This window comes from Cetorhinus maximus, chromosome 23 (assembly GCF_964194155.1).
Source record: "Cetorhinus maximus chromosome 23, sCetMax3.hap1.1, whole genome shotgun sequence".
Classification (NCBI taxonomy): domain Eukaryota; kingdom Metazoa; phylum Chordata; class Chondrichthyes; order Lamniformes; family Cetorhinidae; genus Cetorhinus; species Cetorhinus maximus.
This window is the reverse complement of record NC_135901.1, coordinates 54,084,459-54,103,967: the sequence shown is the minus strand read 5'-3', so window position 1 is coordinate 54,103,967 and position 19,509 is coordinate 54,084,459. Positions and strand designations below refer to the sequence as shown.

Sequence of the window (19,509 nt, the reverse complement as noted above, 5' to 3'; positions counted from 1 at the left end):
TTGGAGATTCAAGAGGTGAATTACTCTCCTCAGCATTCTCAGCCCCTAATCTGGTCTTGTTGTCACAGTAGTTACATTGCTGGTACAGTTCAGTTTCTGCTCAATGGTAACGCCCACAACGTTGATAGACGGGGATTCAGTGATACTAATTCCTTTAAATGTCAAGGGGAGGTGATTGGATTCTCTCTTGTTGGAAATGGTCACTACCGGGCGTTTGTGTGGCACGAATTCTGCTTGACGCTTATCAGCCCAAGCGTCTATGTTGTCCAGGTCTTGCTGCATTTGGACATGGTGTGTTTCAGTATATGTGGAGTCATGAATGGTGCTGAACATTGTGTAACCATCAGCGAGCATCCCCACTCCTGACCTTATGTTGGGGGGGGGTGGGGGGGGAGGACATTGATGGGGCAGCTGAAGATGTTTGGGCCTCGGACACTATCCTGAGGAACTCAGGGATTAGAATCACATCGAGAATGACGAGCAGTTTATTGGAAAATGGTCACCTTAGCATCTCACGGAAGCTCCTGATATTTACCTCAAAAGTGTGATGATTTATGCAAGCGACGGAAAAAATGATCCTGCACATTTACATGACATGATATTCACACACCTGAAATTATCCAATCAGTTATTCCAATTGTTGGAAAGGATTGAAACTCCCGTTGTTCTCTTTCTACGGTTTTTAACCGTGAGCTTTACAAATTCCACCCCGACCGTTCTAATCATTTTTGGACTAATTTGTCTGTCTCTTTAATTTGTATAATCTATGGAATCTTATCTGAAATGACTCAGGGCCTGGCGCAGCGTAAAGAGATAAACGACCTGGTGCAATATAAAAAGAGATATGGGCTAATGCACAATAACAGAAGCGGGCTCTGCTGTAACAGAAACTGAGATATCGGCTAGTGCAGTCATAATAGAGACATTACTTGTTCAGTAATAACAGAGGCATTATCCCGTGTAATATAAATAGAGATATGGGCTAGTGAATTAATAATAGAGACAGGATTCGCCGTAATATAGATAGAAATATGGACCAATACAATCATAACAGTAACTGGGGCTGGTACATTACAAACAGAGATATGGGCTAGTTCAGTGATTGGATAGGCAGGACCTGCTGGAACATAAACAAAGATATGGGTTTGTGCAGCGAGGACACTAACTGTCCCTGGATTTAATATACAAATGAGATACGGGCCAGTTTGGGGAGAAGAGAGACAGGTAATAATGGTAGAAGTTTCCATTAGAAATTGAATGACAGGTTGTCCCTTGATGCAACCATTGCAACGATTAGGATGCCAGTGTCTATTGGCTCATGATACCACCTGAATGATACTGGGTGACATTTTCTTCAGTGTTATGGAGCCACCCAGGTCGTCAAGATGGGAATACTAATTTGAAATGCGATTTTTTCGGCGTTAGAGCAAGATGGCATATTGGCGTGTGTGTGCGTGCATGTGTGTGTGTGTTTATGTGTATGTGCATGTGTCTGTGTGTGTGTGTTTGTGCCTGTGTGCATGTATGTCTGTGTGCGTCTGTGTATGTCTGTGTCTGCTTTTCTGACTTCATGTGTCTGTGTGTGCATGTATGTCTGCCTGTGTGTATCAGTGAGTGTCTGTGAATGTGTTTATGCGTGTGCATGTGTGTGAATGTGCATATGCGTCTGTGTGCGTTTGTGTGTGTGTTTGTGTCAGCGTGTGTGTGTGTGTGTTTCTGCGTGTGTATGTGCGTGTGTGTGTTTGTGAGAGAGTGTGTGTGTGAGTGTGTGTGTCGGCGTGTGTATGTTTGTGTGCGTCGGTGTGTGCGTGTGTGTGTTTGTGCTCTTGTGTGTGTTTCTTTGTGTGTCTTTGTGTGTTTCTGTATCTGCGTGTGAGCGAGCATGTATCATGTGTGTATGTGCGTATGTGTATGTGCATGTGTTTGTCTGTGTGTGTGTCTTTGTGCATGTGTGCCTGTATGTCTGTGTGCACCTGTGTACGTCTTTGTTTGTGTGTACGTGTGTGTGTGTCTGTCTATGTCAGCGCGTGCGTGTTTGTCTATCTGTATGTATTGATGTGTGCCTGTGTATGTGTTTATGTGTGTGTGCATATGCGTCTGTGTGTATCTGGCTGTGTACGTGTGTATGTGTGTGTGTGTGTGTGTGTGTGTTTGTGTGTGAAACATGTCATATGTTTTGCAACTTAATTTCGCAATGATCTTCGTCATCCTTCCATTCATGAAAGATGACGGACACATGGCAAACAAATCTATTTCAGATGGGTTGTCTCTATATGCTGCACAGTTTCTGATGGCTGAGGAGGTCAATCCTTGAGGGGCAGTTTCCATCACAAGTGCCTCACATGAAGCTAAAAGCGATGTTATGGGTTGTTGTTTCTAGTCTTGGCGTCTGTTGCCGAGCTGCTGTCGCAAATGGGCATCATGGTGATGCACAACAGCTCACAGGAAGTGCTGCAATCTTCCTCTGCAGTCATCGAGTGAAATTCATGTCAGATAATCGCTAATTAGGGCCTCCATGTCACGAATGTAACTGTCCTACAAGCAGAGCTTTGGACGTCTCACTGGCCGCCTGGCCCTTAGCTCTGTGACCACCTTCCATCCTCTAAACGGGCCCGAGCCATCCAACCTCCCTCTGTTTGATGAGCCTAAAAGACTTGGGAGCCCTGTCTTTGTGAGGACTGCCGCTTTCTGACTGTGTCCCACAAGGATATACCCAATAACCACCGCACACAGCACAGATGGAAATTGTGGAGCTTCTTTTCTTGATAGCTGTAAGTCGTCCATGTTTCACAGCCAGACAACAAGCTACTGAGGACACAGGCCTAATACACCATGAGCTTGGTGCCAAAGGTCAGCTTGATGTTATGCGCGTTTCATGAGTCAGGTGATATCTGCTTTCCCCGTGCGTGTATCAGGAACTGCATCAAGGAGCAGACTGTCTGTCACCGTGGAACCTGGGGAGCAGGATTTACTCACCACTTCCAGCCGGGTGTTATCTTGTGTGATCAGTGGTGGAAATGCAACAATTTAAACATGATTTTCTTAACGTTTTTTGTCAAATACTACAAGTTACAAGCATGCGAGAGATGGTAAATGATTCATTGTTGATCTTCCTGTACAACACCTCTGTGTAACAGAATTTAATAAACCCGTACTTGGGGCGGGGGTGCGCTTATGCTCTGTCATTGCAATGCTGCCGGCTGAAAACCGTACCATTAATTCAAGAATCTAGGATCCAAATGTGGTTCCACATGTAGTAGCTCCAGTAAAACCTCTGCTCCAGGTGAGGTTCGAACTCACAACCTCGGCATAGCCCGCTGATCGCACTGCTCTATAAGTACCGCGCGCTAACCGATTGCGCCACTGGAGCGCCCGCTAGTGGCTGCATTTGATCTGGTTACATTTTTCACAGATCACTGGGGTCAGACATGATTCCTTGGTGGCTGTTTGGTCAATGGGGTCTCAATAAATTTTAATGATATTATATGAACTGCAATATATTTTGAATTAAATAAAATGCCGACAATGGGGCAGGTAAACTTTGTTAATTTTCACGCACTGTACAAAGACACTGCCGGAGCTCCTGCGCCTTTTTCAACATTGTTTTCCTTAACTCCCAGTTTTCAAAAGGGAATTGGACAAATATTTGAAATGGAAAAGCTGCTGGGTTATGAAGATAGAGAAAGATATTGAGACTAAATGGGCAGCTCTTTGTAAAAACCTGGCGAGGGCACGATGGGTCCCAATGAGAGATTCTATTGCTCGATCAATATCTCTACGCTGTTCCTAAATATCCCAGCCCAATCCTATTTCTGCAAAGCATAATCCAGAACTGCAGCATGAGGACACAGTTTGAAATTCTATACAAGTCCCTCTGGCTAACTCGCTGTGCGGGGTTTCTGTCATGTCAGCCATGATCTTATTGAATGGCGGAGCAGCATCAAAAAGCTGAATGGTCGATGTTCCTCTGTCACGGTCTGAATGGCCTCAAGATTGTTACCTTGGCTCTGATTTTATAGAACTGTGAGGGGCTCGAGCGACAAAATGGTCTATTTCTGCTGCTACTTAAGTTCTTACTCAGCACCAATACCACTCAAGGCAATAGTTACTATCACATTGCCAGCAGTAGTGTGTTTGAGTGTTTGCAAGACTTTGAATTGAGACTGCAGCCTCGATCGAGTCGTGGATTTGAATCTCATCACTGCCAAAGTTTCAGTTGGTTCATCTTTTCAGACGTTTCATCAAATCCCTTAGAATAGGATCGGGGCATTTGACACATGACGTGGTTCGTCTTGGTAGGAAGAACAAGGGAGGCTGTAGGAATTGTAGGGTGAGTGGGAATTGGTGGGGCTGAATACTCTCAGAGTCTGCTGTAACCATTCCATGGTTTTACATGAACAAGATTTACACCAGTGTAAGGTCTCTAGCCATGGCTGAGTGATTAAGGCGATGGATTAGAACTCCACTGGGATCTGCCCACGCAGGTTCACATTCTGCCGATTGCGTTGCTCAGTGTTCCTTCCTTTTGGAAACTCCAGGGTTAATTATTGGCTAAATGGAGTCAGAACCTTCCAAACGCTCCCGTCTGTTTTTCCTGTTTCACTTCTGTGTTCCGTCTTTCCTGTTTATCCATAAGCATTCACAGAATTTGCAGTCAGAAATGGAACAAAGCTGAGTTAAATTGGTGACATCCTTGCTTTCTGAGAGTTTGCCTCTCCTCAGAGACAAACCCTAGCCCTCTGTCACTCTCGGTGTATATGTCTGTCTGTGTTCATGTGTGTGTGTCAATGTGGTTCAGTTCCCCGAGAGATGAACACATTTTTAACATCGCAAAACTTTATTCACTTGTATTATATATCTTCATGGTAAATGGTACAGAGAATAACAACAGCTATAAAAGTTGCAAGAGGAGATTGACGCTTTCTGTGTTTATTTAAGTGGACACTGCTTATTGATTCAGTGTCCATACGCTACACAGCGGAGGAAGATTAAAATTTTCACTGAGCAACATTTGAACAGACAGTGGATTCACGCGGTGTGATGGTGTGTTCCAGTTCGGTATATGCAATCAGAGAATCAATTTCTATTCGTTGCTTTGAACCCAATCTTTCTAATAGGATGGATGTTATGCACATGTTTCCCCCATTTTCTCGCTTTATTTGAAATGAATATTCATAAATCTATTTGTGTGGGAACTAACTGATTAACAGTAGAACTGGGAAACTTTGGGAAAGATTTCCTTGCAGCCAAAGGACACAAAGCAGAACTATGTAGGTAATATAAGTAGAAGCAGGAAGAGAGGGAGTCTACTTGACCCTCGGTGGTCTTAACCCATTAAACCTTCAGTTGGAAGCTAATTTCGTTCAAAGGTATGCTATAAAAACACCCTAATGGTTCAGATTCGATGCTTTCACCGACTGGGTTCCATTCCCTGTCTCAGTGTTGTGCAAAATGTCGTAACTAGGACCCAATTTATGGTTTGGAAAAGAGTCATGTTAAACATGAAAGCTTCACTCTGTTTCTCCCATCATATTTGCTGTCAGACCTGCTGAGAACTTCCAGCACTTTCTGTTTTTATTATAACATGAATTATTGTCTTTATCATACACATGAGCACAAGAAATATGAGCAGCAGTAGACCACATGGCCCATCGAACATTCTGCATCATTCAATTCAATCATGGCTGACCTTGGGCTTCAACTCCATTATCCTGCCCATTCCCCATATCCGTTAGTTCCCCAAGAGAGCAAAAACCTGTCCATCCCAGCCTTAAATGTATTCAATGATGGAGCATCCACAACCCTCTGGGTAGAGAATTCAAAGATTCACAACCCTTTGTGTGAAGTAATTTCCCCTCATCTCAGCCCCAAACTATCGGCCCTTTACCCTGAGACTGTGCCCCAGTGTTTTAGACTCCCTGACCAGTGGAAACAATCTCTGTGTCCACCCTATCAAGCCCCCTCAGAATTTTACAGGTTTCAATGAGATTGCCTTTCATTCTTATAAACTCCAGAGAATAGAAGCACAATTTATTCAGCCTCTCATCATAGGACAATCACTTCATCCCAGAGACCAATTTAGTGAACCTTCTCTTTACTGTCTCCATAGACAGTATATCCTTTTATCAATGTGCAGATGAAAACAGCACACGGGATTCTCGATGCCGTCTCACCAAAACCCTTCTTTAAAGATTTCTTAATTCTTGCTCTCCAATCCCCTTTTAATAAAGGCCATTGAGCTTCCTAATTTCTTGCTGACCCTGCATGCTAACTTTCTACATTGCTTGTACAAGGACACCAAGGTCTCTTTGAAAATCACCACATTCACTTTCTCACATTTTAAAAGCATTCTGCTGTTCCAATGTTTACAACAAAGTGAACATATTCGCACCTTCTGACATTATATGCCACCTGCCATCTTGCTGCCCACTCACATGACCTTTCGATATATTTTTAGAAGTGCTGTCCTCTAAGGTTACCTTGCCACCAAATTTCAGCTATAGGCCCCAGTGAGAATTGAACTCACGACCACTGGTTTACAAGACCAGTGCTCTAACCACTGAGCCATGGAGCCACTGGCTATATCCCACTCACAGTAAGTCTCCTCGTAGAACGAGGAACAGAGCAAAGTTCTGCATGGATGATATTTGATAGACCAGGAAATGTCTGAGATGGAGAACAGATAATTAAAAGATGCGACATGAAAACGGCAGAATTTGATGTGTGTGAGTTGATTTCACTGATGAATGTTTGCCGTGGTAATGTGGTAATGATTTTACTGCCGACTGTTTACACTGACACAAATATCGCTCCTGACCAATCAATCGCAACTGCTCTTTGAAAGCAGCACGCCAGGCCGAATGGCCTCTTTCTTTGCTGTAACTGTCTATAATTTTATGTCTTCCAGCATCATTTCCCAGTGATTCCGACATTTTGTTACATTCTATGGGAACGTACTTTCTTACATCCTCTCTTTTGAATTCAAAGCACTGAGCAAACTCAAAGTTTTTCTTTAATTCCAGTACAGGGTTTGGAACCAGACCAGTTGAACCACACTTTATTGGTGCCAACCCTTCGCTGCAGCTCACCCATTAAAAACAGTGGCTGTCATTGCCCGAAGATGTCATTTATGATAAAATTCTGTAGCAGAAACTTATCTCTGGTGAAAGTATCTGAAAAAGGACAAATGTGGCGTTGATAAAGCATGTTGCAAAGTTATAGATAGCTTTCCTCTTAATTTAGAGGTGAGGATTCGGCCCTTTCACTGTGGATTCGATTCCCGGCCAGGCTGTGAAGGTTTATTGATCTGGTACAAACTGTTAAAAGTGGACTGATTTACTTATTGATTGAAAACCGAAACACACAACAGCTCCGCCCGAATCAGTGGAGTGAGAGTTGAAGTTTCACATCAGAGCTGCAAATGTCACACGTGGAACAGCTTCGAGAAGAAATACAGTTCCTAATATCCGAGGGATATCAGTTTGGACTTTTTGCATTTACACATTCATTCTCTCGATGTGTCCATTGACTTAACCACTCGACCACAAGGACTCGATGTCTGGCTGTTTAAATGTTGCTCAGTGAAGATTTCAATCACCCTCCTCTTTGTAGCGTGCAGACACTTAGTAGCTGAATAGTCTCCACCCAAAAATGCAGAAACAAAATTCCTCTTGAACCTTTTAAGCCTGTTTTTATTTTCTCTCTACGATTTTAATATGAAGCCACAAAACTAAGGTGAATAAAGTGTGGATGGTGAAAATGAGGAACCGAAGCATACTGACACACACAGCGGAACACTCACTGACATGTACACCGAGAGTGAGAGAGGCCTAAGGAGAGACAAACACCCAGAAAGAAAGGATGTCACCAAACCGGCTAAGTTTTGTTCCATTTCCGTCTGCAGATTTCGCAAATCCTTGCAGATGAATGGAAATAAGAAAGCGCGGGAGTTATGTTTGATTCTATTTAATCGATAACTAATCCTGTTGGCACCTGGTTAAAACCAGGAACAACGAGAACCGCAGTCAGCAAACCAACGTTGGGGAAACCCCGATGGATGTCAGAAACATCGTCCTCAACTCTCGTCCACGACTAACAGCACTTCCTTGGGTAAAACATCTTCATATTAAACCAGAGGCGGCTATAAAGTAAGTCTTTCGGCCCGTCGTATCTGTGCTGGCTCTCAGGAAGAGCAACTAAACCAATTCCACACTGCCGCCTTTCTCCCACAGCAATTTCTATTTACATTGTCTCTCTCTGTTCACCCTGTCAAGATAAAGGACCACAACCCACCTCACTCCCCGTATTAAACTGGACTTGTCTCTTGCTCACCCAAAGAGAGTTCCTAATGTCCCCGAAAGTGGGAAGCAGCTGAAAATTTGGGAGCGGTGGGATTCGGACCCACTCCTCCAGAGACTGGAACCTGAATCCAGCTCTCCCGTTTGTAGAGAAAATGGAATTAGATTGTAGACAGCAGCTCAGAAATAATGATGACCGGCTTGATCAGGATAAAGTTCTTCTGTAATTCGATATGAAATCAATTGCATAAATAAATAATGTTTGTATCGAAAACTGTTTGAGGAATCCTAGTCCAACTCTTCATGTCAATGGGTCAGGGAAACTTTGTTAACGAAGGCAAACTGCGCATGGATTCTGCAGAAACTCCTTCTTCAAGCGAGAAATGGACAATGATTGAAAGGGGGAAAACTCAGGTTTAAGTAAAGACAGAAGGAATTTGAGACGAATTGGTTAGCTCTTTGAAAATAGCTGGCACAGATACGATGGGGTGAAGGGCTTTTTGTTAAAGTAAAAACAGAAAATGCTGGAAAAACTCAGCAGGTCTGGCAACATCTGTGGAGAGAGAAGCAGAGTTAATGTTTCGAGTCGGCCTGACTCTGAAGAAGAGACTTACGGACTTGAAACATTAACTCAGCTTCTCTCCCCACAAATGTTGCCAGACCTGATGAGTTTTTCCCAGCACTTTTTGTTTTTACTTCAGATTTCCAGCATCTACAATGTTTTGCTTCCATCTTAGGGCCTCTTACTGCGCTGTGCCATTTGATGATGACATTGTTGATCAGTCTGTCTCCAGCATTCCTAATGAGAACAGCCGAATTCCATTTCTTCAAAACAAAGACCCAAAGTGCTGCTGCATGACGTCACCGTTTAACATTCCAGACATCTCCATTGGGATCTTTACAGCGCAGGGTTTGTGCAGGGAAGTGGGGGGTCACGGTCATTTCACATGTGGCAGAGCAGTGGTTTGAAACCTGGTAAGAGCATCATCCAAGCTTGTTTATTTAATTGTGAGTGAATGTTCAATAATTTACATTTGTTGTTTAAAATGAACACATGGGTTCGAACCCTGCCGCCTGAGGATTTATCATTCTAAATAGGAGAAAACCCACCCAACCACACCCGTATTTTCTTGTTCATATGTCAGCATTCAGGAGGTGGCGTAGTGGCATTGTCAATGGGCTAAAAATCCAGAGATAAAAGCAAAATACTGTGAATGCGGGAAATCTGAAATAAAAACAGAAAATGCTGGAAAAATTCAGTATGTCTGGCAGCATCTCTGGAGAAAGAAACAGAATTAATGTTTCGATTCAGCGTGACTCTTCTTCAGAGTTCTTTGAGCAGCACACAGGACCGAATGGCCTCTTTCTTTGCTATAACTTTCTATAATCCTATGTTTCCCAAAACCACGGTTACTTCTTTCACAGTCATTCTGCCATTTTATAATCCTTCTTGCGAGTGGATTCAAAGGTTAACAATGTGCACAAGAATGGAAGGAGCCTGCGACTGTGGATAATCGGCACTCTGCACATTCCTGTAATCAGTATTTGGGAGAATCAGGAAGATGAGATCCCAGATTATCTTTACTATGTCATTTGCAAACTCATTCTTTCTAAAATCCTTGGGTCCCACATTCCCTGACCCTGCTTTCTAGGGGAAGCTTGGGTTCATGAACTGACTGTGTCTGCATCGAGCAGCTAATTGACCTGGGAGCTGGACGGGCAGAGGGAGCTGGAGGCGAGGCAGGGACAGAAGCAGAAACAGATGTGACATGAAAGTGTTTAGAATGTGATGTGTCAGTTACTTTCAGTGATGAATGTCTGCCGTGTGTTCCCTTGTCAGTTTCACAGGAGCCGCAGTGATGAGGTTGGTGGGTTTTGGAAATTGACAGTTGCACATGAGCAGCTTGTGGGACTATTTCACTTCACTGTCCATTTCATGTTCCAGCTCACAGCAACTGTTGTTGTCATTGACTGAAGAATTCGTTCCATCTAAAATGGAAACATGTTTGAAAGCAGCGTCGATAAACCAAACTGATAGAAGGGTCACAGCTCCCTTGCTGGTCTCGTGGTCAGGATTCGGCGCTTTCACTGCTGCGGCCTGGGTTCGATTCCCGGTCAGGGAATTTTGATTTTGTTAAGATGGGTATGAAGCACTTTTTGATTGAAAACATTTCGCAGCTCCACCAGAATCTTTGGGGTGACAGTTGAAGTTTTGCCTCCGAGCTGGAAATATCACACTTGGAACAGGTCGGGAACAAAGATAAAGGTGGAGTGAATGAATGAATGAAAGGAGGACAAGAGAAGGGCTGGGTGCAAAGCACTGACCACAGAGATGGTGGCGCGAGGCAAAATAAGGGTGGGGGAAGGACAAATTTTGGTCCCTACTGTTTGCACTGACAAAGCTATCACCCCTGATGGGTCAATCACAACTGCTCTTTAAACGCAGCACATCAGCTCATCAAGGCCGAACGGCTTCTTTCTATGCTGTAACTTTCTGTAATTTTATGTTTCCCAACAGCACGGGTGCTTCATTCACAGTCATTCTGCCATTTTATAACCTGCTCTAGCGAGATGTACTTTCTAACTTTCCATTCGGCTCTTTTGAAACCAAAATACGGAGAAAATTCAGCGAGTTTTCTTCTCATTTCTAGCACGAGATTTGTCACGAGACTAATTGAGCGACACATTAATGGTGCCAATCCTTCACTGGAGCTCACCGCGTCCAAAGAGCACTGTTATCATCAGCCTGTTATGTACCTTCATGCAGTACATCTGCTGAACAATATAAGCTTATCACAGCTCTGCTTTCTTCACATTGACATCCAGTGTGAAAATATGAACAATTTCAAAGCTGAACAACGTACACAAGACTGGAAGGAGAGTGTAGCGGTGGATAATCGGCACTGGGTGCTTTCCTGTAATCAGTACCTGGGGGAATCAGGAAGATCCTGGTGTCTCTTTGCCCTGTTATCTGTAAACTGATCACGTTGTGTTTTATGTTCACACGAACTGACTGAGTTTGGTAAAGTAGCTCCTGGAAGAGCAGAGAGAGCTGGAGATGAGGCAGAAAGAGATGTGACGTGAAAGTGCTTTGAAAGTTTTGTGCATCAAATGCTTTCAGTGATGAATATCCGTCATGTGCAAATTTTACAAGAACCGCAGTGATGAGGTTGGAGAATTATTTGTTTGAAAGAAGCTGCGCCCACCGTGGGGTGAACCCAAGGCCCTGGCATTACGCGCCTTCGCTCTACCGACTGAGCTAGACACAAAGTTAAAACCGGGAATAATGAGAAGCGGGAAACCCCAATGGATTTTGACTCCATCGCCTTAGCCACTCAGCCATGAGGACTGGCTCTCTGCACAGGATAGTGTCGTTGGTATAAAATCATAGGCGGCTACAGCAGTGGAGGAGGACATTCGGCCCATTGTGTAAATTCTGGCTCATGGAAGAGGAATTTAGCTAATTCAAAAACCCCACCTTTTCTCCACAGCTATTTATATTTTTATTGTCTCTCCTCGTTCTTTCCGTTAAAGTGAAACACCGCACACACCTGCTTTTACTGTGAGCTGGCACTTTTTCGACCAATAGGGAAATTTCAGCAGCATTGGGGTAAGAAACCACGCCTCAACAAAGAGTGAGACCTTAAATCAGCATCTACGACCGCTCAGCTGCGATACCGAGCTCAGGATGCTACAGCCCATTGCATTGTTTGGTATTTCTACTCAAAGAGAACAGAATCAAAACAGCAGCGACATGTCACAAGGCCTCACAAGCCTCGTCCGTCACACCACAAGATCAAGGCGGATCCCCAGTCCTAAGACCCGACCCCGAGAACCCTTCATTCCCTTAAGAGTACAAAGATCAGGAGAATTTTAGGAATTTTTTTATCTTCCATTGATCGGAGAGCTCTGTGGACACCTGGTTGAAATCAGCAATAATGAGAAGCACAATCGATAAGATTGGAACTTTCCTGGGGAAACCCCAGTGGATTTTAAAAGCATCGTTTTCACCACTCGGACACGATGATTGACCAAGGATGCAATGCTTTCCACTCAATCATCAATGCATCATTCACAGCTTCCGCTTCTCAGCTGCACCTCCTTCCAAACATTGTGATGCATTTTCCTCAGGATTTGTTTCTGGATTTAATATTTACCTGCTTTTTTTACCTCATTATGAAATCAGATTCAATGTCCAACACAAATTCAATTGCAAACCTGACGGACAAACAATGGAAAACAACTCACTCGGTAACACAAATCCCATGGTGCTCATTTTCAGATTTTCAATAAAATGTAGGAATTTTACATTGAAAACATTCAGAAAGTTTGTGTGACTGTTATTTGTGACTCACTAACTCGGGTATTATGTAAATGCTGCTCGGAGGTTTAGAATCTACCTGCATTTTCCTGAGCCTGTGCACGGTTAATTGGGAGGTTTGGCCCGGGTTGGAGTATCTTGTGTCCCAGGGATGGGCAGTAACCCGCTGATTGAAGCTACAGTCGCCGCTTTCTGCTGGCAGAGGGTGATTGGAGAGTGCGGGGCCGGAATATTGCTGCTTTTCTGCTTTACCCTGTCTCACTCACTGTGGAGCTGAGAAAGAGAGAATAATTGATGGGCTTGTTTGAATCCAATAACTTCATAAATTTCCAATGTGTTAGATGTCGGTACATGGTAGGGCTAATTGTTGTCTCATTACATTTGAAATGAATATTCGTAAAAAGCCGTTTGCCTGTGAACTCACTTGGATAACAGTGGAACTGGCAACATTTCAGAAATGTTTCTTTACAGCACAAGTACCTAATGACAGCCTGGAACTATGTGACGATGAATGCTGATGGGGGGAAAACAGTGTAAGCTTCGTCCCTGAGTGGTCTCGAACCACCAACCTTTCAGTTAACAGCCAAACGTGCTGACCAATTGCACCACAGAGACTGGTGCGGATTTAATCTAGGGTGTTAGCGAGTTAAAGCTTCAGATTTCTGCTACCGGAATGACAATTGTTCTCTATCAGTTTACCTTTTCCAAGGTAAAGTTTGGGACATTCATTATGGCTACATGGAAACAGTCTGATCCCACCCACTGCAGGCACATCCATGTCACCGGGAACCAGCTCTCCTTCGAGCCTTTGCGTGTCTTGCCTGTTCCCAAGTATTCTGATTGTCTTGAAGCCAATATTAGGTTTGAATTCCTGATGTGCAGAATCCTTTCAATGTCTCAGATCAGTTAATTTCACTGATAACATCAGATTCAATGTTCCAGCGTCTTAAAGAAGGGAAAGGTGCCTTGACTGTCTCTGGTCAGTCGGACAGTTCACACTTCATTCGCCTTGGATTCCATTCCTCAAAGGGGATTTTCTTTTTCTTCTTGAGTTCCCTGAACACATGTGGCAGCATCTTTGGATCGAGAGGCATAATATAGTGCCGTTCTGATGAAAACCATGTTTCTCTCTCCACAGACAATACCAGGTCTGCTGAGAATTCCAGTGTTTTCTGTTTTTATTTCAGATAGCCAGCATTGGCATTATTTTGCTTTTCTTTACCTGATTAGTGAAACATATGAGGTTCTGAGGGTACTTGACAGGGCGGATGTGGAGTGGATGTTACCCCTTGTGGAAGAATGTAGAACTAGAGATCGCTGTTTAAAAATAAAGGGTCACCCATTTAAAACGGAGATGAGGCGAATTTCTTTTTCCTCAGATGGTCGTGAGTCTTTGGAACTCTCTTCCTGAAAGGGTTGTGGAAGCAGAGTCTTTGAATATTTTTAAGGCAGAGATGGATATATTCTTGGTAAGCAAGGGGGTGATAGGTTATCGGGGATAGGTGGGGTACAGGTTTCAGGTTACTATCAGATCAGCCATGATCTTATTGAATGACGGAGCAGGCTTGAGGGGCCTAATGGCCTATTCCTGCTCCTTGTACTTTTGTACTGGAAAAGGAAAGGGATTCGCTCCATCATCCCATTTACTGACACAGCAACACAGTCTCACTGTTGGGAGACCATTCAGATGCTTCACGTGTGCAAATAGCTTTATTCAGTTTGCCCACATGTCAACATTCCAACTTTAAAAGTTCAAAGGATTTGATCCATAATCAGAGCATTGCTCCTGGCAAAACACGGTTTAAATGTTCCATGTGTAGGGGGAAAAAGTCACTAGCTCGTCCCATCTCCTGAGACTGCACTGAGTTCAGATCTAACTGTTGGGGTTTGTTCTGCTGTTCATAACATCCAGGAGAGAATTGTGGTGCAGCCTGGAGCAAAGTGGCCGTTGCATCAATTGATTTAACAATTTTATGTCTTGCCCCTATGGCATCGATCGTATTCTGATTGCAGGATGAAGACATTCTACAAATTGGTCTTTCAATGGCGGGGCGCTCACCCAGCTTTCACTGCGGTAGAGAATGTGCCCTATCCTCACAACAGAAATTCGCTGCGCATGCGCGTCTCTGAGTATACTGGGGCATGCGCATTGCTGTCTCTTTCATGAGCATGCGCAGTGCTGGTCTGTGGCTGAAGCTGCTCAGAGTGGTTGAGAGAAAGTCGAGCGGAGCAAACTAACAGAGTTAGTGGGTGTGTGAGGAGGAATGGAGCCAGCGGAGTGGACAGGGAGGCTTCATAAAGACACAGTGCAGGCCGCAGACCCCAAATAACAAGGTACCGGTCTTGGGTTTGCAGAGAACTGGATTCTGGATTTCTCCCTTCGCCAGGCCCGGGGTAACGGCCGCCATCTTTATAGGGGGGGAATGTGCAGCAGGGCGCATGCGCGGTCACATCCTGGTCTAGGTAGCAGGAGGAGACAATATTGTGCATTTCTATCCTGGACTGACAGGGATGGATTTTGGAAACTCCTTTTACAGGCACACAGCAAACTCAAACCAAGGGAGATGTTTGTCTCTTCTCAGTTTCTAATCTTGGACTTACAGTAGTGGATTTTAAATTCCTTTTACTGGCTGTAGAACTGAACCCAGCCAGAGCAGAGGGAGATAGAAAACTGGGAGAGGAAAGAAATGGTGGAGATTGCATGATGGATCTGGATTTCTCATCACAGGAAGGAGAGTGTGTGTGGGACTGTGATTTACAGCTTGGGGTGGGGGAGGGGAGACGAGAGGAAGAAATATTCCGTAGCAAGTGGAATTGTCAATTATTAATTTCCACGCTGGACTGACAATGATTACTTTTGATTTTCAGATGCCAAACATCATCAAATATTAAGATTTGTAGATTGGAAACGCAAACCAAACATCACATCAACATCTGACTGAGCCACTCGATTCATCAGGACATGAATATAATTAACCTTTGTATGTGGAAGGAGAAATGTTTGACTGTTCTTTCTGTGGGAAAAAGATTTCAAACATCAGTGTGACTGGAAAAGCACTGAGACACACACACCCGAGTGAGAGTGTTCCAGTGAACTCACTGAGGAAAGAGCTTTAACCAGTTACACAGCCTGAAAAATCATCGCACCATTCACAGTGGGGAGAAACTGTGTACGTGTTGTGTGTGTGGATGAGAAAATGTGAGAATGGTGTGAAGCTATTCAGTTATCCACCCCAGCTGGAAATTCATTGACACTCTCACATTGGAGCCAGCACCATGGTGAAACCGTGGAAATGTGGGGACTGTGGGAAAGGATTCAATTATCCATCTCTGCTGAGAAGCCATCGACGTATTCACACTGGAGAGAAGCCGTTCACCTGCTCCGTGTGTGGCAAGGGATTTACTCAGTCATCCACTCTGCTGACACATCAGCGAGGTCACACTGGGGAGAGGCCCTTCAGCTGCACTTACTGTGGTAAGAGGTTCAGGTCTTCATCCCACCTGAGTGGACACCAGCGATTTCACACTGGGGAGAGGCCATTCATCTGCAATTCCTGCGGAAAGAGGTTCAGGCATTCCTCTGACCTCACTGCACACCAGCGAGTTCACACTGGGGAGAAACCATTCATCTGCTCTGTGTGTGCAAAGGGATTCACTCAGTTAGCCAGCCTTCAGTCACACCAGCGAATTCACACTGGGGAGAAGCCATTCACCTGCTCTGTGTGTGCGAAGGGATTCACTCAGTCAGCCAGCCTTCAGTCACACCAGCAAGTTCACTCTGGGGAGAAGCCATTCAGCTGCACTTCCTGTGGAAAGAGGTTCAGGTCTTCATCTAATCTTAAAGTACACAAGCGAGTTCACACTGGGGAGAGGCCATTCAACTGCACTGTGTGTGGGAAGGGATTCACTCAGTCAGCCAACCTGCTGTCACACCAGCGAATTCACAAGTGACTGCAGGGATTGCATTTCGCTGTTATTGCTGCTGTTAGTCACACCCAGGACTGATAGTCAGATAGTATTAGCTTTGATTCTGCTGATATTAACACCCCTATAACTGGTTGGAGTTTAATTTTCTGGATCTGTCACTGATTATCTGAGCTGCAATGTCCCTTTCTTAAAAGCACCATCTGTGAACTTTCCTCTTAATTCAAGAACTCCCAACAGGAACTCGATTACAATAAAACTATGAATTTTTACTTCAATCCTAAATTTATCTTTGGAGCAAAGTCTACAATTCAATGTCTGAGAGGTTCCACTGATTAACATCTCCAATTAGAGAGTACTGATTAATCCTTGCTGACAATTCTTACTGACTTGTACATTCCACACAGAGACACCTCCATGATGAAATTAATTTATCAAGGAACATAAACAAAACAGTAAAATATTTTACAGGCACATCAGTAAAAGCTTCATCAGTCAACACTGATATTGCTGAATATTGGAAGTCGCTGAGTTCAATCATTTCTGACACAGCAGCAGCAACATTTGGTAAAGGTGGAACCCACAACAAAGACTGGCTTGAGACCTACTCAGCAGAGATGAATCTGTCATTGAAGCAAAAAGCAAAGCCTACCTGATTACAACATAAACCCAACAGCTAGAACACTGTGTAACTTGCAAGTAGCTGAGACAGTCGTGTAAAAAACAGGGAGAGACTGTGTAAATAAACACTGGATCAGCCCACGTCAAGAAATCCAAACTGCCTGTGACAATGGAAATCTATGTGCTGTGTATGATGGGATCAGGAGGGTGCTTGGTCCGACCATCACCAAAGTTGCCCCCCTGAAATCAGCAGATGGTGAAGTTCTCACTGACAGAAGTGAACAGATGTCCCAGTGGGTTGAAGATGACTGTGAGCTGTACTCCCACGGGACCGGCACCTCCCAGTCTCTGTTGACACTGAAGATGCTGACTGCATCTTCCAGTCATGGTTGAGTTGGACGAGGAGCCCTCATCACTTGAGCGCATAAAGGCCATTGATTGTTCAGCAAACAGAAAAGCACTCGGCAAGGATGGAATTGGGCCAAGTGCTGGTAAATGGGATTAGGTAGGTAGGTCAGGTGTTTCTCACGTGTCGGTGTAGACTCGATGGGCTGAAGGGCCTCTTCTGCACTGTGTGATTCTGTGAATTCCAACTGAACTGCTCAAGCCCAGGAAGTCCCATCTACTGCCGCACCTTCATGACCTCCTCCTTCTCTGTTGGGAAGTAGGATCCATTCCATAGAACACGAGTAATGCAAGAATTATCAAAATGTACAAAAATAAATTTGAGAGAGGAGATTGCAACAACCACAGGGACATCTCACTCCTCAGCATCACAGGGACGTCCTTCACTAGGGTCAGGCTTAAAAGACTCCATCTACTTGCAGAGCGAGTGTATCCAGAAGCACAGAGCGGTTTCTGTGCTGGCAGATCTACAGTGGACATGATCTTCTCCATACGCCAGCTACAAGAGATATGTAGAGAACAGGATAAACCTCTTTACCTTACTTTACTAGATTTCATTAAAGACTTCGACTCCGTCAGCAGGGCAGAACTGTAGAAGATATTGGAGAAACTTGATTGTCCACCAAAGCTGCTCAGTATTATCCACTCCTTTCATGACAACAGGCCATGTACTGTACAGGCTGATGGCAGAATCTATGACAGGTTCAGGGTGAAGAATGAAGTGAAACTGACACCAACACTGGAAACAAGAACCCACAACGAGACCTGATAAACATGAATAATAATAACTTCTGTCAGGGAGATAGAACAAGGAGATGTGACATTGAATGGTGAGGTAAGTAATTTAAAGTCCAGAAAGGGGTTGGATTAAATCAGTGCTTCCCACAGTTTCTCCTGATGTGACCCCATTTTAATGATTCAGCTTCATGTGACCCCCAGAGTGAAATTTGTTGAGGGGTGTGAGAGTTGTTGAGTGGTTGGGGTGCGGGTGGGGGGGTGGGGGTGCGGGTGGGGGGGTGATTACTAACAGGTTATTAATGTATTTGGACTCTGATTATTAATATACTAGCCTCCTGATTATAAATCTTATCAGATCATGATTATTGACACAATTGGCAAATGACTATAATGTAATAGGGCCCTGATTATCGCTTCAATAGGATTCTGATAGTTCATTGAAATAATTCTGATTATTAATGTATTTGCATCCTGATTATTGCTGCAACAGGCAGCCTGATTATTAATTCAGTGGAACCATGTTATTAATATAATTAGATCCTGATTAGTAATGTAAAAGGACTCTGATTATTAATGTAATAGGACTCTGATTACTAGTGTAATATGATGCTGATTCTTTATGTAATAGGTCACTGATTAATAACGTAATAGGACACTGACAATGTAATCAGGCACTGATTATTAATGCAATTAGATCCTGATTATTAATATAATAGGACACTGATTATACATGCAACTGGGTGTTGTTAGTATACATGTGAAAACTGTTGTGGTGCTTTTGGATGATGTCACCTAGTGGCAGAATGTAGATGAGAAATTGGAGGGGCCAAGGATAGATCCTTGGGGGACACAAAGTATAAGGACTTTGGAGAGGAAAGGGAGGCTGGAGATGGGGGCAGTTTGCAAAGACAGTGGGGTCAAAATTGTTTTTATTAGGATGGTTGATGATGGTGGATTTAAAGGTGAAGAGGGACAGTACCAAAAGAGAGAACCATTAACAATCTCATTGAACATGGAAAAGTTGGGCGATCAGCAGTTTAGTGGGAATAGGGTCAGTGGAGCAGAAGTTGGGTCTCATGGACAAGATGAGCATTGAGAGGGCATGAGGAGAGATGGGGAGAAACTGGAGAAAGATGTGGATTCCGGGCTCGGACAAGGGGGACCTTTACAGATAGTTTGGCCCGGTGGGCTAGTGGAAGGGAA

General features: G+C 44.0%; 2 protein-coding genes and 3 non-coding genes across 5 annotated transcripts in view; 1 reads left to right on the top strand and 4 right to left on the bottom strand.

Moving 5' to 3' along the window:
* Positions 1–19,509, bottom strand: part of LOC144698562 (uncharacterized) — a 1,040,782-nt gene that overhangs the window by 590,657 nt on the left and 430,616 nt on the right. The window lies entirely within an intron of this gene.
* Positions 3,276–3,370, bottom strand: trnai-uau (transfer RNA isoleucine (anticodon UAU)). Its single transcript has 2 exons — positions 3,333–3,370; positions 3,276–3,311 (listed from the first exon to the last, which is right to left on the bottom strand). It is a non-coding gene; the product is annotated as a tRNA-Ile (tRNA).
* trnat-ugu (transfer RNA threonine (anticodon UGU)) lies at positions 6,502–6,574 on the bottom strand. Its single transcript has one exon. It is a non-coding gene; the product is annotated as a tRNA-Thr (tRNA).
* Positions 13,160–13,233, bottom strand: trnan-guu (transfer RNA asparagine (anticodon GUU)). The gene has a single exon. It is a non-coding gene; the product is annotated as a tRNA-Asn (tRNA).
* LOC144698046 (uncharacterized) lies at positions 15,892–16,569 on the top strand. The gene has a single exon (XM_078569981.1). The coding sequence runs from the start codon at positions 15,895–15,897 to the stop codon at positions 16,567–16,569; it is 675 nt and encodes a 224-aa protein (XP_078426107.1). The 5' UTR covers positions 15,892–15,894.